We start from the raw sequence: 21,868 nt of genomic DNA, 5'->3' as shown, positions 1-21,868 counted from the left end.
ATTCTTCATTTTTCTGTGCCCTTCGTGACACCCTTAAGGCCAGGAACTTTTCAATAACATCTCGTACGTATGTGTATATATGTACATATATATGTGCACGCGTATGCATATGTATGTGTATGTATGTATGTGGATAGGTAGGTAGGGAGGGAGGGAGGGAGGTAGGTATGTAGGTTGGTAGGTAGATAGGTAGGTAGGTAGGTGTACTTTCATTACTAGGGTAACATGCAACTCAGTACAACCTGTTCCATGATCAAACTATCGGCGACTAAACCGGCAACCTTACAAAGCCTGCTTTGAAAGGTGGGATGGGATTTCGTAGGTCATGTAAAAGAATAACCTGTCAAAGAACAGATGAACTCAATAGAATCAGCCATCATCCAACAGTTGGGAGTGAGAAACTTCTAGTCTTTGTTTACACATCTCCTAGAGGAGAAGGAAATTGTTTACACTTCTCCTAGAGGAGAAGGAAATTCCGAAATAACATCCGCCTCATTGCGAAATCAAAGATCTTCCTTTTGCCTATTTCTAGACTACATGGCTGTGTAGGTGAGAATCTTAGCTGTGTAGGACAAGTTGTTAATGATTTAAAATTTCAGTACAAGCATTGCCGACAGTCATTGTCTTTAACGCTTAGGATAAGATAACACAGGCCAACAAAAGATTTTGTCTCTTGTCAAAACATTTGAGGTGCATAAAATTCGAAAATGACATCGATTTATTACAATCACATCAAGATTTTAAGATACTGGATCCATAGAATTTCTTTAATTTTCTTCTATAAAACAGCTTATGAAAAACAAGGTATAACATACATAGAAACTGGTTTTTCTTCGAAACGAGGATGTTTTCTTAAAATTCTACTGAGAAACTATTAAAAATTTTGAACCCAGAATCAAGTGGTTGGGAAGCAAGCTTCTTACCACACAACCACTTTTTATATATTCTCTCTTCTATCTTTCCTCTTTTCAAAAAGCGTTCACTATTTTCCTCTCGTTCTGGTCTAATGACCCTCCATGTTTGTTTTCATTCGGTTTCCTTTATATGTCTTTGAAGACTCATATTGCCATTGAATGCTCGAAATGGGGAGTAGACAGACAGCCGACAACTGATGAAAGGTCCTTTCTCTGCATTTACTTGTCCTGTTTTCCATTGTTTCTCGTTGTTTACGTATTTCATGTTATTTGCGTCCTGTACCCATATATGCATGTATATGTATGTATATATATATATATATATATATATATATATATATATATATATATATATATATATATATATATATATATACACACACACACACACTCACACATATACATGTGGATTCTATCGAAAGTAATGCAAAAGTGGGTGTTAATTGACATGGGTAGTTCAAATTGCGCGTGTTCGTTCGAATAGTAACTCTTCCTCTTTATAAAGATGGTGCTCAACATAGCTTCCATCACAAATGATTATTCGTTTGCTCCCTCGCTGAACCTAACTCTCAGATCCTCTTTGAAAAAAATTCAGGTGTTCACTGTTGTAGCCACTTCTTCACAGCCCACTTTCACTGCTTCTTTATTATCATTGTCTTCGAAGACTGTTTTTCATTGGACCTCACAGATGAAAATCGCTGAGCTCCAGATCCGAGCTGTGCAGCAGGGATGGGGGTGGGGGTGGCACTGACCTGCCTAATTTAATGAAGGTCTGATTTTTGCCAAAGGTGTTTATGGTTGATGACTGTCAAGGTGAATGTGAATCATTTTCAGACTCTTGTCACTACTTCCTAATAGCTTCTCTTAAGTTTTTGAGCGTTTTATTGCACCTCCCGCTGTTCACGGTTCTGCTACGTTCCAAAAAATCAAGAATAATGACACCTTCGTCATCTTAAAAAGTAACCACCATGACTTTCCGTGTTGATTTCTAGCTCTTGAAATTCTTAAGGCTTGGAGAAGAGGCAAGATGTCATTCTATGAACTGATCCTTTGTTTCCAGGTCATAAAGATACGGCCACATTCCATCCCATTATAACCAGATCGAAAAAAAAAACAGGTTTTTATTGGCTTCAAATGCTTTCAAGAGATCAGAGCAGACTTCCATCCACACCTCTTTTGTAAATCGGGTGTTAATCTCCTGAGTACTCACTTTCCAGAGCCGCCTTTTCAATCCAGAGCCTCGTTTTCAAATCCAGACCCTCGTTTTCAATCCAGAGCCTCGTTTTCAATCCAGAGCCTCGATTTCATTCCAGAGCCTCGTTTACATTCCAGAGCCTCGTTTTCAATCCAGAGCCTCGTTTTCATTCCAGAGCCTCGTTTTCAATCCAGAGCCTCGTTTTCATTCCAGAGCCTCGTTTTCAATCCAGAGCCTAGTTTTCAATCCTAAGCCTCGTTTTCATTCCAGAGCCTCGTTTTCAATCCAGAGCCTCGTTTTCATTCCAGAGCCTCGTTTTCATACCAGAGCCTCTGGAATGTTGAACGATCCTTTCTCCACTTCATCCCCTTTTCCCCCCTAAATTTCCCCTCTACGAAATGTTGAAGATCCTTCCTCCTCTTCCCCACTAAATTCCCCTTATCTCGAATGTTGAATGTTCCTTCCTCCCCTTACCCCCTAAATTTACACTCTCTGCAATGTTGAACGATCAGTCCTCCCCTTCCCCCCTCAAATACCCCTTTCTGGAATAAAGAACTTCCATTCTTCCACTTTCTCCCCTTCTCCCTTAAATTCCCCCTCTACACACATGCATACAAATACAAATATGCACACACAAACACATGAACATGCAGAGTACATACAAACGTGCACATATGCATACATATATATATGCATACATGCATACATATATACATACATGCATGCATGTATACATACATACATCCATCCATACATACATACATACATGCATATGTGTAAGCACATGCACACTGACGTACACACATGTGCACAAACAAAAAAGCAAAAAGAACAGAACTCTGATGACAGACAGAGTCAATAACTATTGAAGAGGTTGCAAAAAGCAACGAAAATTTTAGGAAAGAAAATATTAAATGGGTGAAAATTTAACCGGTGAGTGTGTTAATTAACAAGGCATTAAAACAGAATGACTCTCCCGAGACACAACAATATATATATATATATATATATATATATATATATATATATATATATATAGTGAAGTATATTGCCACTTAAGTGTGGCAATATACTTCACTTTATCGTGCAGTTACTGTTAATACTTCATTTAGAGAATTAACATTGCTTATATATATATAGATATATATATGTATATATATATATGGGTGGAGAGAGCAGTGAGGGAGGAATAAATGGATTGGCCAGCAGCTTAATGCAACAATCAACTTGGCTGTCAGCAACTTTGAACAGTGAGGGTAGGGTGTTTTCAATAATAAATATGAAATTTATTACATAATAACTTTGGTACAGTATTTAAAGAAAGTTGGCATTAATTTGCAGCATTTTAATCTCATTGTTGATAATAGAAAAAGGCATTATCAAGTGAATATTGATTAATTTTCTTCCTATTATTGTTTATTCAGTCTGACCTGACCTCTGGTATTTCACATTGACCTAACATAGTGGTATTTTAGATTAATATGACCAAATGGCATTTGGAATTGATTGAACTTTTAGCTTCATTTCTAGATTATCATTTATTGATCTATTCCCTTTTATATAAGACGGTTGCATAGCGATATTAACTGATATAAACCATAAATAAGGTACAATGATATAAATAGATGCCATAATGTAGTAGCATAAGAATGTAAGTCATCATCATCATCATCATTTCATTGAACGCCTGCGTTCCATGCTTGCATGGGTTGGACAGTTTGACAGGATGTGATGGGTCCAAAGACCACATAGTACTCCGATATCCGCTTTGGTATGGTTCCACAGTCAGCATACCATTCTTAATGCCAGCCACTTTACAGCATGTATTCAGTGCTTTTTCATACATATATACATACGTATGTGTATGTATGTATGTATGTCATCATCAAGCATCATTTAATGTCCATTTCCATGCCGGCATAGACTGGATAGCTTGACAGGAATAGGCCAGTCCAGGGGCCTCAACAGGTTCTATAGTTTGTTTTGGCTTTTCTACAGTTAGATGTTCGTCCGAATGATAACCACTTTACAGAATGTATTGGGTGCTTTTAACAAGGCACCAGTACCCACACCAATGCTTTTTATGTGGCACCTTGGTTATATATATATACATATATATATATATATATGTATATATATATATATATATACTTTATTTAAAATCAGCAGAAATATAACAAAAAGCTGTTACTCAGAGTTTCACGTTCCCGTTCATCGGACAGTTTTTAAAAACAAACAGTGAGGGCTGCTAAGCCAAGATGACAGAAAAACTATTATGAATGCTAAGATAGATGTGCATGAGAGAAGAGACGGAAAAAATACGTCTTTTCTATAAGAAGGCAGTGAGCAGAAAGAGAGATCCCCTTTCGTTACGTGTCAGCGACGAGAGGATCAAGGAGGAAGAGTGAGAGAGAGAGTGAGGGAACGGTGAAAAGGAGAGAAGAATAGGGAAAGGGTGGGAGAGAAAAACAAAGGATGAAGAACAAGAGAGGGAGAGAGATAGACAGGGAAGTGATAGTAATAGTAGCACTTTATTTTTGCTGTCTTGTTCTCACTGTCCTGTTCTTGTTAACACTTTCACCCACCGCAAAAATTTCCAAATTTGATTTAATTTGCTTTGCGGGAAGGACTGTTCCAACGAAGTCGCGTATTGTCCTTGCCTTAGAAAACGCGGAGTAGATGGTACAGGGACAACTGACGAAGGGTTATACTCTTTATGTTGCATGTCTCGTTTCTCTGTTTCTTCATTGTTCGAAAAAAGTTCGTTTTCCGTTTTCGTTTCTCATTGTGTTCAACGTTTTTTCGATGTCCTGTACCGATATATGCATGTATGTATACATATAGATGTAGGTATGTACATATATGTATGGATATATTACTCTTTACTCTTTTAATTGTTTCAGTCATTTGACTGCGGCCATGCTGGAGCACCGCCTTTCGTCGAGCAAATCGACCCCGGGACTTATTCTTTGAAAGCCTAGTATTTATTCTATCGGTCTCTTTTGCCGAACCGCTAGGTCCAGGAATACTCAGAGTGGGACAGCTGCATTATTTTATTTGAGTGTCACAGAGCAAAGCAGAGGAAAATAGGAAAGCATAATTGTCTGTTTATAGAAGTAAGAAATGGCAAGTATGAAATAATTAATGTCAATTGAGTTATGTGGTGTAAATATTGGAATGAATCTAGGTTAAACATGATTGTTATGAATGTTGTGGTTTTTGAGTTATAGATCCAAGTTAGGTGTTAGGTATTAGCATTGCATTCTGAGGTAGCAAAATACATTAAACTTGTTACTTGTCTGCTAATTGGACTGTCATGAAGTCCATTCAGCAGGCATGTGCCTTGACTGTCAAACTACACTCCACCCAGTAGACACGGCATATAAAGTCTTCACACACACACACACACACATAGCTATACTCCAATGACAGAAGCAAGTAAACAATATAAGGTAAAAAAAAAACACATACACACGGCGGTAAGCTGGCAGAAACGTTAGCACGCTGGGCGAAATGCTTAGCGGTATTTCATCTGCCGCTACATTCTGAGTTCAAATTCCACTGAGGTCAACTTTGCCTTTTATCCTTTCGGGTCGATAATTTAAGTACCAGTTGCACACTGGGGTCGAAGTAATCGAATTGCCCTTTCCCCCAAATTTCAGGCCTTGTGCCTATAGTAGAAGAAAAAATACAAGATACATACACACACAGATTCCCAAAATGAAAGAAGTTGTACATATGTACAAATCAAGAAACTGCTTTCTTTCTGTGTGTGTGCGTGCGTGCATGTGAATGCACACAAATTATGAAAGTTTTCGCACTGCAAAAATGACCACTATTAGAAATTATTTTGATGAATATATTTTTGCCTAATTATACTATCGGTTTTTCCAAGGGCTCAGAAGTGTCTATATGCACAGGCATGCCTGTGTAGCTTATAAACCGTGTGGTTTTGGGTTCAGTCCCATTGCACAGCTCTTTGGGCAAATATCTTCTATTTGCTTTTTATGTTTCAGTTTTCTCTAACAATGTCGTTAACAACCTATTAACTGTGTCGTTCATGAAATGTAGGCTAAGACTGATGCTGTAGCTTCCGTGACAGCTGCTCTTGTTGCTGCGTAGATCAAACTGACTTTATTTATTACTTTTTCTGCTTTAAATGAAACCACATTTGAATTACTTTGAATTCTGTCTTCTGTTTAATAATCATATTGTGAGAAAGTCTAATAGATGCAAACTGAAAAATGCCCATTATACATGTGTGTGTGTGTATGCGTGTGTGTGTGTTGTGTTGAGTTTGTGTTGCGTCTATCCACCACCAACACTTGACAATTTATGTTGGTTTGTATACGTCCCTGTTACTTAGTTATTCAGCCGAAGAAACCGATAGAATAAGCACCAAATTTTAAAAATCGGTACAGGGATCGATTTCTTCAACTAATTCTGTCAACTAAGTCCTTGGTTTCAATGGCTTCCATGCATGACTGTGGCTTTGAACTGGTCGATCACCCTTCCTTTTCATCTGCTCCCCAGCATGAAAAACACTTGCCTGGGAACCAGTATTGAGTGATGATGTCATTGCTGTTCTTTTTTATTCTTTTACTTGTTTCAGTCATTTGCTGCAGCATTGCCTTTAGTCAAACAAATCGCCCCCAGAACTTATTCTTTATAAGCCTAGTACTTATTCTATTGATCTCTTTTGCCGAACACACCAGCATCAGTTGTCAAGCGATGTTGGGGGGGGGGACACAAACAGATACAGAAACATATACACACACACACACACATATATATATACGACGGGTTTCTTTCAGTTTCCGTCTACTAAATCCACTCACAAAGTTTTGGTCGGCTCGAGGCTATATAGTAGAAGACACTTGCCCAAGTGAGACTGAACCTGGAACCATGTGATTGGTAACCACAGTTGAACTGAACCTGGAACCATGTGAGTGGTAGCCACAGTAGGACTGAACTTGGAACTATGTGGATGGTAAGCAAGCTACTTGCCACACAGAAACTCCTGCGCCTATGTTGATGACTTTTTTTGGACCAAAAGGTGCTCCAGTGTGACCGCAATCCAATGACTAAGATGAGTAAAAGATAACAGACAAAAGAGAAAGAGAATTCATTTACCCAGCGTTTGACTGCTGCATATGAAGGAGCATTGTCTGTTAAGGTTCTCACCATATCTTCATGGATTTCTGACGGAGTCCATGCCTTTCAAATGAAGCTACTTTATGACAGCACGATACTCAGTTTTCTCCATTTTCCTTGTAAATTCGAAGCTTGTTTATTCAAAAATCTGCAAAAAAAAAAAATAATAAAAATATCAGAATCATGAAAATGAGCAAGAATACTCCGAAAAGACTGTACTTACCAGAAAAAAATTGTTTCAGCTATATAGCAGCCCCGTTTCTAGTTTAGGCTCAAAACTTTTCATACAGCCCTCGTACATACATACATACATACGTGTCTGTGCGTGTGTGCGTGCGTAAAGCAGTTGAATAAACATCTAGCACAAACTAAGTAGAAACACTGTGTACAAACGCTATATTCTCGTATTTATTTGCACACACAAACACGCGCACGCGCTATGTGTAAACACGCCAAACAAGCAAGACACGTGCGCGTTAAATTAACCAATCGCTAAATAATATGATTATTAAACGGAAGACAGAATTCAAAGTAATTCAAATGTTGTTTCATTTAAAGCAGAAAAGCAATAAATGAAGTCAGTTTGATCTGCGCAGCAATAAGAGCTGCTGTCACGGAAGCTGCAACGTCAGTCTTAGCCTACATTTCATGAACGACGCTGTTAATAGATTGTTAACGATTTTGTTAGAGAAAACTGAAACATAAAAAGCAAAATGATCTTCCGGAATATTTGGGGTGTGTTTATCCTGTTGCTTTTCAACATGGTCTATCACAGTTTAGCAAAGAACGGTAGCAATGACACTATGTGTTCCGGGCAACATCTAATTCTTCATCCATTGAAGTTGTACTCGTCCTGTGGTGCTACGTTGGAGAAAGTGGAAACTCAGAAAGCGCCTACAGTGGCTTATCCAAAAGTTGAGGTACGTTTCTCTTTATTAACGGGCAATCTTTTAATAGCCGTACGTGAGGGGTGAAAGTATTCCTTTGGCAATTTCCATTAAAAAAATTTTATTTCTTCAATTTTTTTCCAGTTGAATCACAGCATTCTTTCGCTAACCGTCGCATAACTATCATTGATCAAGTCAGCTGATTTATAACATATATGCAAATAAATACACAGGTACACATATACTTGCTTACACAAATATACATACACACACATAGATACATACATATATATAGAAATACATAAACAAGCGATTCAGCTGGAAAAAAATAATCTAAGAAATAAATACATGAGGCGCAGGAGTGGCTGTGTGGTAAGTAGCTTGCTTACCAACCACATGGTTCCGGGTTCAGTCCCACTGCGTGGCACCTTGGGCAAGTGACTTCTACTATAGCCTCGGGTCGACCAAAGCCTTGTCAGTGGATTTGGTAAACGGAAACTGAAAGAAGTCCGTCGTATATATATGTATATATATATGTATGTATGTGTGTCTGTGTTTGTCCCCCACTATCGCTTGACAACCGATGCTGGTGTGTTTACGTCCCCGTAACTTAGCTGTTCGGCAAAAAGAGACCGATAGAATAAGTACTAAGTTTACAAAGAATAAGTCATGGGGTCGATTTGCTCGACTAAAGGCAGTGCTCCAGCATGGCCGCAGTCAAATGACTGAAACCAGTAAAAGAGTACATGAAATCCTTAAGTATTGGTATCTGTCAGTAGTAAAACTATCTCTTCCAGTCTGTGGCGTTTGAGACATTTAGAGGAGCTGGGATGTTAACGACGTAGTTCTTGTCATCGTTGGTGGCTTGTGAGGATGCCCTAGCCTCGCCACCACCCTTGGTAATACCGTGGAAGTTTTGGCTTGCTTCAGTCGGTTTCCTCGAATCTTGTGGTTTGCAACCAATTGAGGCACTTGGTGTTGAATTGAAGTGGGGTTGGTATTCCTTCGATATGACTCGACAAAATCAAAACACTTCAATTTGGCTGTTTCCGTGAAAAGCACGTGTCTGTGTCTTTAAAATGCGACATTGCTAGCATAATTTCGTTACATCTATATTCCACAACACATAAATATATAAAAACAAAACAGGCGCACACACAAACAAGAACAAACATACACAGAGGAACAAGCACATGCACGTACAACCCATTAGCTTTCTTTTCCCATTTCGTCAACTGACTGCTGACAAGACACAGACACGTGATTTTCACGAAAACAGCCGAATTGAAGAGTTTTGATTTTGTGGAGTCATACCGAAAGAATACCGTGGTTCCCCCCCCCTATTTTTCTTTCCTTGCTCCTCTTTTTTCCATTTTTATTTTTGGATAGTGGATAAATGGGTTAAAGAAGTGGAAATTGGAAGATTTTACTAATAGTTGTTATGTACAAAACTGATTGCGAAAATAAATATAGTTGATTTAAAAACAAACACATAAATAAAACAAATAATACTGATATACATACACACACATAAACACATACATATATATACACACAGAATGCATAAGCATAAGCGATTCTGCTAAAAAGAACTTTTGAAGAAATAAATACATATACATACAGAAATATATATACTTGCACATAAACGCAAACACATACAAAAAATATACACACATGCATGCATACACATATAAATATGTACATTCACAAAAATACACAAGCATGAACGATTCTGTTGAAAAAGATAAAGAAGATTTTTTTTTAAATTACGCAAATTACTGAGGAAATATTTTTACTTCCCATGTATGGCTTTCAAAAGATTGCCAATAATTGTAATAATCATTTCTAATCCAGGCACAAGAACAGCAGATTTTTTTATGGGGAGGGAAGGTTAGTCGAATACATCAACCTCAACACTTGACAGGTACTTTTAATGTTATATCCCCGAAACAATTGTCAGGCACAGTTAACCTTGATAAGATTTGAACACCGAACATAAAGAGCTGGAATAAATACCATTCAGCACGGCATTTTCTCGACACTAACAATTCTGAAGACATGGATAGTTAATTGTAGGTCTTGCCAGTTTGAGGTTCCAATGCAAATCTATGTTGTCGTGTATGTAGTGGGCCTTCATGCATTGCTTTTTCAGGGCTCTTTAATTCTGTTAAAAGACCCTGAATGTCCATCAGTCTTAGAAAATGGTAATTCAAAAATGCCGCAGAACTTTAGCATATAGACTGGCCACCAGATAGCAAATAATAAGCATGGTATCAGCTTCATAATGGAAAGAGCCAGCAGTAAGCTAATTATTGGCATTAGTTTTGTGCAGGAGCAAGCTGAAGGACAAATGAATTAGATCTAATTATCAGATTAAAATATTATGGTAGTTAAGGAATGTGTCAAATTCAAATTCCATTAGCAGTTGATACAACTGGAGTCCTACACAAGTCGAGGAAAATAGCATCTACCATAATTATGACCAGAGATGTTGCATTACTTCTAACACACTCTATTTTTTACTGATTCTTTAGAACAAAAATTAATGAATGATGTAGGTACATATCTTTATGTATGTAGATACACATACACACACACACACATTAATATTCCTCTGAGATAGTATTTAATCCCAGTTTCTATAGACTTCAGCATGTGAAAGACAAAGATCTCTCTGGATAGGGTACCAGTCTCTCCTAAGTAACATTCTCATAGCAGAAAATAAATTCAGTATGGGAAGTCAATGAGATGTTCGTCAATTTTACAATGTAGTCTCTGCTCTGTGATGAAATAAACAATCTTGTCAAGCATGCTTAAAGTTTTAAAGACAAGACAGTCAAGAATTAAGTGTTCTAGCCATAAACATAACATGGTGTGTATTAGTCGTCTGGGACCATCCTATCAATTCAAATATACTCTGCCTGCATATATATACCATAGACAAACTACTAGTCTTTCAATCTTAATGTAAATTGCTCTTGTATACTTAGTTTATGAACTAGATTTTTTTTTCTTGTATTTTTACTTTAAACCAGTGGTTCCCAAACTTTTTGAGTTTCCATCCTCTTGGCACCTGGGCCACATTCCTAGTGCCTTCCTATTTCCACTCATCACCACAAGCATAGACCACTTTCTGCAGCAAATTCAAAATAATTACATTTCAAAAATAAAGCTTAACCTAATTAACCCATTGTTTTGTTGTTTACTTCCATTGCCCCCTTTTGGCCACCCCATTGACCTTAGAGCATTAAGCTGCAGTTTTGATGTCAGCATTTTGACACCCAGCATGAATCATCATAATACAGATGGCTTCCAGTCCTCCATGTCATCTCACTTTTTCTTAATTACAACTTTAATCTTTATACTTTCCAACACTTGTTGACTGTTCACCAAAACATCAAGCTGTTCCTGAAAAACAGAAACATAAAAAATTATCAAATTTAGCCTACCCTGTAGCCTTGATAAAAGGATGGACTTCAGGAGAGAATAAAGTGTAATAGTGTTACAGTTTAATTGAGAGATGAGGTTAATATGCTGCTGTGTGGAAGAGAACTAGTAATGGCAAAAGTTGAAATTGATATAAAAAAAGAAGCCCGCAAGGAGGAGTAGCTTGGTAGAAAGCTGATTGTAAAAGAAGAATTGAACTTGATAGAGGACATGTGAAAGTTTGTGTTGAAGATGGCTATTCATTTGCTTTACAAAATTCCTAAAGCCTTGATCCTTAGGTGCAGGTGTGGCTGTGTGGTAAGAAGCTAGCTTCCTAACCACATGGTTCCAGGGTCAGTCTCACGGTGTGGCACCTTGGGCAAGTGTCTTCTGATATATCATCAGCCCAACCAAAGCTTTGTAAGTGGATTTATCAGACAGAAACTGAAAGAATTCCATCATATATATGTGTGTGTATATGTATATGTATATGCATATGTATATGTGTTAACATCCTTAACAATCCAGAAACAGAGATCTATAGGAAAAGTACCAGGCTTAAAAAAATAGTACTGGAGTCGATTCATTTGACTAAAATTTCTTCAAGGTGGTGCCCTAGCATAGCTGTAGCTGAAGCAATTAAAATGACTGAAACAATTAAAAGATTTTTCCTCATTCCTAGCAGACACAACTACACTGGTCACAGGACAAAGACTGATCTGTGCCTTTCTCAGACACAGGCATACATATACGTGTGTGTGCGTGCGTGTGTGTGTGTGTGTGTGTGTGTGTGTGTGAAGCTAAAATGATAAATACCATCAGCCACACACACACATACTAAAACACATTCCCAAACATAACAAAATAGTAAAAGCAAGCAAATACAAAGCATAAATATAAACATAAATAACACAACTGAAAAGCAATGTCAAAACAATCCACTCTAAATTTGAAACGAGACCTATGGAAATATCTACTGTCAAAACATTTTGAAGGAAGTTACAATGGAAATAACAACTGCAGTTGCATCATTAAAACAAAGCTATATCAACTGTAATTGTTTTTTTATTGATCAGTTACGATCAATATAATTTATCTTTAAGTTTAACGCAAAAGTCATTAATGTAAATAAAGCAACAGCTGGAGTAAGCTGTCTTATGTATATGTGTGTGTGTATATATGTATGAGCGTGTGTGTGTATGTATCATCATCACTTAACATCCGCTTTCCATGCTAGCATGGGTTGGACGATTTGACTGAGGACTGGTGAAACCAGATGGCTACACCAGGCTCCAATCTGATTTGGCAGAGTTTCTACAGCTGGATGCCCTTCCTAACACCAACCACTCCAAGAGTGTAGTGGGTGCTTTTACGTGCCACCAGCACGAAGGCCAGTCAGGCGGTACTGGCAATGGCCATGCTCAAGTGGTGTTTTATACGTGCCACCTGCACAGGAGCCAGTCCAGCAGCACTGGCAACGACCTCACTCGAATGTTTTTTCACGTGCCACTGGCACAAGTGCCAGTAAGGCAACGCTGGTAATGATCATGTTCGAATGGTGCTTTTTACGTGCCACCGGCATAGAAGCCAGACAGCTGCTCTGGCAGCGATCATGCTCGGATGGTGCTCTTAGTGCTCCACTGGTACGGGTGCTAGTCATCGAATTTGCGAATTTGATTTGATTTTGATTTAATTTACCTCACTCCTATGTTTATTAATTAAACCATGATCAGCATCAGTGCTTAGCATATTTGCAGAAATAAGTTTGGGCGTTCTAAATACCTTCACATATTTGAATCAAGATAAAGATTTATAACAGTTACATTTCAAGTGTGGTAGTGTGGATATTTATATTTTGTAGTAGTTTATGAAACTTATGTCTAGTGTATATATATATAGAATCCCATAGTAGAAATTAACAGTTTTGGGTGTTTTTTTAAATTTTGGAAGAGTTAATCATTTACTACTCTGAGTTTCACATGTGACTCTGCATATGAACAGGTGAATCTCAGAATAGCAAGAGATTGACTCTACCAAAATACTTTAAATATATATAAAGGGTAAAGACCCTCTTCAGTCATAAATGACCATGGGATTGCACCTAGACAGTTCCCTTCTGAGGCACAAGTCAGTGCAAGGTTGTTTATAGAAGACCAGCATTCACCCATGCATACCAGCCTCCCCTCTCTACACCACCAATGTTATCCAAGGAAAAGGATAAGGCCAATACAATTTGGCAACAGTGACGTTGCAACTCATCTCTACAGCTGAGTGAACTGGAGCAACATGAAATAAAGTATCTTGCTCAAGAGCCCTACACACAGCCCAGTCCAGGAATCAAACTCACAACCTCATGATTGTCAGCCCAACACTCTCACCACTGAGCCATGTACCTTCACTCATATATATGCATGTATTATTTTCTGTATTCTTTAGCTTCAGACTACTGACATGTCTGAAAATTGCCCTGAAAAAATCTAATGCCTTTGTCTTTTCTTTTTTTTTTCCAAAGGAGGGTTCATATAATTTATTTATTCTGATTATGGTTGATCCAGATGCCAGTCCAAATCCCAATTTATATTGGTTGCATTGGTTGAAAACAAATATTTCTGTAAGTAATAATCTTTTCTACTAGAGACACAAGTTCTGAAATTTCAGGGGACGGGGCAAGTTGATTACATCGACCCCAGTGCTCAACTGGTACTTGTTTCAAATACCTCCAATTTCAATGGAAATAACAACATAACTACTAAGTACTAAATAAAGATGATTTCCAAAATTTCCCCATCTTACAATATTATTTAATTCCCCTTATGGGGTTTATAACATGCAACAGAGCCCCTTTGAGAGTGCAAATACATCCACTTTACATGGAAGATACATAAAATTTAAGTATGTGTTCTTGGAATAAGTGTACTACAAATCTTCAATAATGCATATCTCATATATATATATATATATATATATATATATATATATATTCAAAAGAGTTCCAACTCTGTTTTTATTTATTTATATTCTTATAAAATCAATGTGGGATATGGAATATATAATATAAATAGTAAAATGAAATGAAGTATTGAATGTCTTATTGAATAAATGAAATATTGAGTATTAAATATATAAGGACAAGTATACTTTCCTGCTTTCTAACAGTCATCAAGGTCCCATTTGACAGATGTGTTTTAACTGCTGATGACCTTGTGCTAATTGCTGATTCACTATCAGAACTAGAGGAGAAGTTTCAGGTGTGGAAGCAAGGATTAGAATTGACAGTTAAAACACGTCTGTCAGACGGGACCTTGATGACTGCTATAAAGCAGGGAAGTATACTAGTCCTTATATATTTAATACTCAATATTTCATTTATTCAATAAGACATTCAATACTTCATTTCATTTTACTATTTATATTATGTATTCCATATCCCACATTAATTTTATATGAATATAAATGAAACACAAAAAACAGACAGAGTTGGAACACTTTTGAATAATATATTCCTCTATACATTATCATACAAACCCTTTTATATATATATATATATATATATATATATACAAACATAAATTGAAAACAGAACACAAAGGATATCGCAGTACACGTGTTTCAAGCTTTATAAACAATCTCTCATTACATCAGTATATTGTTGATATAAAAGATAGATTAAAGCTATCTTCAGCCACAAACATTGCTAGTCCAAAGATTACATCACAAAAGAAAAAGAAAAAGTACACTTAGTATTACCCATTGTAATAGGTTTATCACATCCCTTTAAAAAGGTATATCTGCATAAAGGTTCGTTGGATTTCAAAAATCTGCCCATATGTTTGATATATTCTTTCACCTCTGCCACTATCTGGCATATACAGGTGCTTACACTTATCAAGAATTATCTCTAAACTTACAGTACCTGTATATATATATATATATATATATATATATATATATATATATATACACGTATATACAGCTGCAGGAGAAATACCTAGCCAAAGACAAACCTCTGTACCTGGCTTTCGTTGACATGGAGAAATCCTTTAACAGGATCCCCCGTTCCCTTATATGGAGGTCAATGAGCAAACTAGGGATAGATGACTGGTTAGTGAGAGCTGTGCAAGCCATGTACAGGAACGCTGTCAGTAAGATGAGGGTTGGCAATGAGTACAGTGAAGAATTCTGGGTAGAAGTAGGGGTCCATCAAGGTTCAGTCCTCAGCCCCCTCCTATTTATCATAGTCCTTCAGGCAATAACACAGGAATTCAAGACAGTATGCCCCTGGGAACTCCTCTATGCTGATGACCTTGTGCTAATTGCTGAATCACTATCAGAACTAGAGAAGTTTCAGGTGTGGAAGCAAGGACTAGAATCGAAGGGCCTTAGAGTCAACCTAGCTAAAACCAAAGTCCTAATAAGTAGGAAGGTAGACAAAACACAAACCCCTTCAGGTAGATGGCCCTGCTCGATCTGTAGAAAAGGCGTAGGTAGAAACTCTATAAGATCTACCCAGTGTAAGCTATGGACACATAAGAGGTGCAGCAATATCAAAGGAAGGCTAACTGGGAAGATAGTTTTTGTATGTGGCAGATGCTCAGGAGCAATAAACACTGAAAATGTGCAGAAAACAACTTTTGCCACATTCCAGGGAGAAAAACTAGAAGTAGTTGATAGCTTCCGTTATCTAAGTTTACTGATAGGACTTGCTTTCTATATTGTGTCTATGTATAAGCTTTTTATCTCTCTATACTTTTTACTTAGATTCTTATATATTTTTTATATTTTTACTGATAGGACTTGCTGATAGGACTGTACTGATAGGATTTGCTTTCTATATTATGTCTATGTATAAGCTTTTTATCCTACTATACCTTTTACTTGAATTTTTTATATGCAAAAATATGCGTATATTAGACGCGTTTTAACATTATAGCTTTCTCACACTTTCTTCTGTTTTTGCTTTTAGCCCTATAATTTTTTTGCGTGCGTGTGTATGGGTGTGAGGTTGTTGTGTGCATGGGTGTGTATGTGGGTATATATATATATATATATGTGTACAAATATGTATAGTTTTTGGCGAGTATGTGGGTGAGCATGTGTGTGTTTCAAGCAAGGGTGGTTTAGTATATAAATATAGGCGAATGTACGGATTAGTTGAGGTCAGCTTTGCCTTTCATCCTTTTGGGGTCAATAAAATAAGTACCAGTCATACACTGAAACTGATGTAACTGACTTACCACCTACCACAATATTGCTAGCCTTGTGCCAAATTTTGAAATCAATATTAGTTGTATTTAAGATGGTGAGCTAGCTTAACTGTAAGCACATCTGGGTATTTCATTTCTCTTTTCTGAGTTCAAATTCCACAAGGATCCATAAAATAAGCACCAGTTGACTACTGGGATTCATTTGATTAATGTATCCCTTCCCCCAAGATTTCTGGCCTTGTGCCAAAATTTGAAACCAATATTAGTTGTAGTTTAAAAGGTATTCTCTCCTTGCTGCATGCTCAGTGGTTACAAATGTGATGCAATTTGCCATGCCACACACTAAGGATCTTTGTTCCTCACTAGCTTTGATAAACCCTCAGTTTCATCTTGTTTCTCTGCCAATAACATCAATGTTGTTGAATAGTCTTCATTTTCTATCGAGCTGCAGAAATCACCAGAATATCCTTTCTACTATAGGCACAAGGCCTGAAAATTTGAGGGGAGGGCTAGTCAATTACATTGACCCCAGTGCTCAACTGCTACCTATTTTATTTGACTCTGAAAGGATAAGAGGCAAGGTCAATCTCAGTGATATTTGAAATCAGAAAATAAAGCTAAAAAAAATTCTGCTAAGCATTTTGTCCGATACTGCAATGATCCCACCCATTCACAGCCTTTAATCATTCTTTCAAATTTTAGTACAAGATCAGCAACATTGTGAGAAGAATCAAATTGATTAGATCAATCTTAGTGTTCAACTGATACTTATTTTATCAACCCCAAAAGAATGAAAGACAAAGTCACCTTTGGTGGAATCTGAACTCAGAATCTAAAGCTGGAAGAAACGCTGCTAAACATTTCAGCCAACATACTAACAATTCTACCAGCTTGCCTGAAGTCTCCAAAATATAACATCTGATATGGCCAGGTGTTCAGTGCAATGGTAGTGGCCAGCAAAACCTACCCTGAACTGCACAGGAAAAACAGAAATGAATGGAGTGTGTCTGTGAATCTCCTCTTTTATCTTAAGCTCACATAATGTTTTTAGCCCTCATGCAAAACCAGATATATGTATCATCAAAGCTAACTTGAAGTTCTTTTTGTCATCATCCATAATGACAAGCTGATAAAGAAGTTTTCTTTTGTGTGGGGGATAATTTTGACTCTTCCTACCACATCTGAGGCATTTAACTCTTTAGCATTTAAACTGGCCATGTCCAGACCAAATATTATACCTGTTTTATGTTCAAACTGGCCCAATATGGCCTTTTACATCTACACAACGTCATACTAAAAATAAACAATCACATCACAGAAATATTAAAGCAATGAGATAATGCATGATGAATTCAAAACAATGTGAATGAATAAATAAGCATTACATTTCATAAAGTAATCTGAATGCTAAAGAGTTAAACAGGTATTGTTCCCCAAAAGTCTTTGAACAGATTGCAGACTTCTTTCAGAAGGTTTAGGACAACCCAGGTCATAATTCAGGGCCTTTTCATTATGTTGGACTATTGTTTTGTTGACATTACAAGCATCATTCTCAGATTGTTCTTAGCTATTTAGAATAGATCACTTTCAGAATATCTAGCAATTTATCATCTTCAAACATTTCTTTAGAATTTTGTGTTCTTAGCAAGTAACAAGCCAGGTATGTCACAATATAAACATAGGGAAAGAATATTAGTCATAATATAGCAAAACATTTGGATGTTTTCATTTTATCATAAAATCTTGTTTTGCATGCCTGTGCATATGTAAGCATATGCATACATCAATGCTGTATGTGTGCGATGATTATGTATACATTATAGATATGCAGGAATCCAAATCTCTATATAAATAATTTAACTTGTTTTTTTTGTTGATTTTTTTTTCCAGTATGCTGATGTGAAAGATGGCATTGATGCAGAGTCTACTGACCAAATGGGTATGTAATGTTTTTAATCTTACTCACCATGTATGTGTTATTTTGTGTGTGTGTACACACACACACACACACACTGCCCCTTCCTACTTCCCATCCAACCACTCGACTGATTTCCTGTCCACAACATGGTTGATTTCCTGTTCACCATGCAGTATTTTCCAGCTAATCATTGTCACTGAAATACCAACATCAGATTGTGACACCACATGACCTTTCTTGACCAATCACAGCCCACCTTCCAGTAATAACTATTGACTTACTCCAACTGATTTCTTTCAAATTCCCAGTAGCTGAAACTCTTTGAAACTCGGAGTACCAAGGAATTCAAATCTTTTGATCTATATATATATATATATATATATATATATATATATATATATATATATTGCTGGGGTCAATGTAACCATCAGGCCTACTCCTCCAGTTTCCTCATGCCTATAGTAGAAAGAATCATCATCATCATTATTATATGAAAACTAACAGCTTATTTTGCTGGATATGATGGAAAGTGTCAGCTGTCCACAGCCAGCAGACTAAGGTGACACTTGTTTACTGGTCGTGCTTCAAGAACCCTGCGAAGAATTCTTACAGTTCCAGGCAATGCTGATTTTTGTAGGTGTTTTACTTTCACACTTGCACCGATCTTTTTCAGCCATGTTGGTAGGGTAGTTGAGTGCTGATACTTCCAAGTGTACCAATTACTTTTGGTATCATGTCTGCTCTCTTCATTGATCACAACCTTCGCATTTCCCACTTTAAATCATTATAGTTGTTTATTCTTTCTTCATTATTATTATTATTAACTGTGTAAAGAAGTCCTAAGCTCTAATTGTAGGGGATACCTGTGTAAACGGTGGACCCAGAAAGACATGGGGCAAAGCGGTAAGAAAAGATCTTCAGATGCTAGGCCTCACTGAGGAAATGATGAGTGACCAGGAGATGTGGCAATATGCTGTACTTGATAAGACACATCAAGCTAAGTAAGATTGCTGTTTTCCACATGTAGAGGCTTTTCCTTTCAGGTGCCAGTGCCACTTAAAAAGCACCCACACCAGTGCTGTGTTAGTGCATCTATGCTGGTGCTGCATTAATGCACCCATGCTGGTAAAAAGCACTCAGCACACTGTTAAGTGGTTGGCATTAAGAAGGACATCCAGCTGTACAAACCATGCCACAACAGACAGTTGGAGTCTGGACAGCTCCCTGCTAGCCAGCATGGAAAGAAGCAAACATTAAATGATGATGGGGATTATTATTATTTCATTGTACAATATGGTTATAACATAGTGGATTTCTGTTTCTTTCTTTTTTCAAAATAACTATTAAACCTTAACAATAGGCCTTTGGCAGAGAGCACATTTCTAGGGTAGATTTTCGAAGCCCTCCTATTTGCACTGATCATCCCTTGATTCTTGATGTTTGTATTTTTTAATTCAGCATGTTTGAAAATCTTTCCTACTTCTTTGTTTACAATCATTATCATCAACATTAATGCCATAATATCTGCTTTTCTTGCTGATTTATTCTTAACTTCTTCCTAAACTTCTAGTGGTTAAAACTATCATTACTGCTGCTATTGTTTCAAATCTTTTTAAGAAATACTGAATTAAATGTATTCAGAAATATATCTTTTTCTCTACCATACATCCTTCTGTTTTTCTTTTTTTTCTCACAGTCTATCGAGGTCCGAGCCCACCTTCAGGTATCCATCGATATCAATTCTTTCTGTATGGAGAAAATGTCAATAAATTCAAACCACCACCAGTGCAAGCAGGAAATCGTTTATTTGATTTCATAAAATTTGAAGAGAGCAACGAGTTAAAAGTTATAAGTAGTTTTCAATACTTGGTTTCTGCTAAATCAAAGATTTGAAGAACTGGGAAATGTTAAACAAAAATGGTTTTAAAATATTATGGGATGTCACATAATAAAATATATAATAATGATGGTGATGATGGATGATAATAATAATAATAATGATGATGATAATAGTAATTATTATTAATATTGCAATCTATGAACTCAAAACATATAAACAAGTAATAAACAATGGATAAAAATAATTTTTTGTTGTTGTATGTTGGCATAAATGGACAAGTTTTCAGACATTTCCCAGAAAATTTAAAATACTGCCAAATTTGTCATTTGGATTAGTTTGCACACAAGATTTTGGTGCATGTGAAGCATTGGGATTCTATAAAGAACTTTCTTTAAACACTATATTTTCCTGAGAAAATTTTTCTTGTGTTTATGATTTGTTGTATATGTCTTCTTCTATTGTGCAAACAACAAAAGAAACGGCATTGGATACCCCTCCGAAAACAAGACAATTTTAAAATACATGAAATTAAATTTAAAAGAATTTATAGAATATTCAGAAAAGTGACAATGAAACAAACACATTCTCACAGACAACAAGAAATTGCCTCCCAAAAATGCAAATTTCCACAGCTTAAGCAAAAGTATTAACAATATGATACTAAAAATACTAACAGTAATTCTTTTACTAAAATTTCATACCAAAGTGAGATTTTAGATGTAGGTTGAATCCAATCCAAAAAAGAAGCATGACAGCTTTATGCTACAAAAGTGGGTGCCTCTTTACTTGAAAAATTTATTTAAGAATGGGTAAGGAAGAAGGGGATATGCCTCTGATTCACAAAAGCCAGATAGAGTTTTATTCTCTCAAATCCTAGATGATGTATTCACCATTGATAGGAGTGGGTCAAATGAAAGTATGTGTGCCTAGTCTGCAACACTGAGGATGAGGTTAAAAGGATGCTGAAGTGGTATTCCGCATACTTGACTATGGGTTAGTGCTACAATACGTAGGATAACATAATACAAGGACTACTGTAGGAAATGTTAGAGGTAACATTGAACCTTGACTTCTTGCCACCTTTTCAGCCCAGTATGGGCTGCTAATGAATACCGAGACAACTATAAATTACAGTGTAGTCTATATGTATATGTAGGTCCTGATGACTACAAAAATTACAATGATATCACAGAGCTGTATTCCATTTTTGATGCATAGATAAATGTGATAAAACTAGTGGTGCAGGATAGAAATCCCAGCTATTAAAATGCATCAATCAAAGTAACTTGAAGTCTTTCTGCTCAAAGGTCTGGAAAGGCAGAAAACAATA

General features: G+C 36.7%; 2 protein-coding genes across 4 annotated transcripts in view; one reads left to right on the top strand and one right to left on the bottom strand.

The window, feature by feature from the left end:
* The window catches only part of LOC106869964 (uncharacterized), a 34,908-nt gene extending 25,540 nt beyond the window's left edge, over positions 1 to 9,368 (bottom strand). The window contains exons 1-2 of one of the 2 annotated variants that reach the window (XM_089356337.1): positions 9,354 to 9,368; positions 7,243 to 7,411 (exon numbers count right to left, since the gene is read on the bottom strand). The gene's annotated coding sequence lies outside the window, so the exon portion shown is untranslated. Of the gene's footprint in view, positions 1 to 7,242; positions 7,412 to 7,486; positions 7,625 to 9,353 lie in introns of those variants that run through there. The other variant, XM_089356335.1, reaches the window with a different exon arrangement.
* On the top strand, positions 7,977 to 20,782 carry LOC106869963 (phosphatidylethanolamine-binding protein 4). Of its 2 annotated transcripts, XM_014915908.3 has the most exons (4): positions 7,977 to 8,183; positions 14,089 to 14,187; positions 18,671 to 18,719; positions 20,395 to 20,782. In XM_014915908.3, the coding sequence occupies exons 1-4, from the start codon at positions 7,977 to 7,979 to the stop codon at positions 20,589 to 20,591; spliced, it is 552 nt and encodes a 183-aa protein (XP_014771394.1). In that variant the 3' UTR covers positions 20,592 to 20,782. The 2 variants fall into 2 exon arrangements, with proteins under 2 accessions (XP_014771394.1, XP_014771395.1); XM_014915909.3 differs by lacking the exon at positions 14,089 to 14,187.
* The last annotated feature ends 1,086 nt before the right edge of the window (positions 20,783 to 21,868 follow it).

The sequence above is a fragment of the Octopus bimaculoides genome, chromosome 8, assembly GCF_046866305.1.
Source record: "Octopus bimaculoides isolate indiv1 chromosome 8, ASM4686630v1, whole genome shotgun sequence".
Taxonomy (NCBI): Eukaryota; Metazoa; Mollusca; class Cephalopoda; order Octopoda; family Octopodidae; genus Octopus; species Octopus bimaculoides.
This window is presented reverse-complemented; position numbering and strand designations above follow the sequence as displayed.

Coding starts and splice junctions, on each gene's coding strand:
- LOC106869963 (XM_014915908.3), top strand. CDS start 7,977: ATGATCTTCCGGAATATTTGGGGTGTGTTTATCCTGTTGCTTTTCAAC. Junction 8,184..14,088: donor TGGCTTATCCAAAAGTTGAG/GTACGTTTCTCT, acceptor TTTTTTCCAAAG/GAGGGTTCATATAATTTATT. Junction 18,720..20,394: donor AGAGTCTACTGACCAAATGG/GTATGTAATGTT, acceptor TTTTTCTCACAG/TCTATCGAGGTCCGAGCCCA.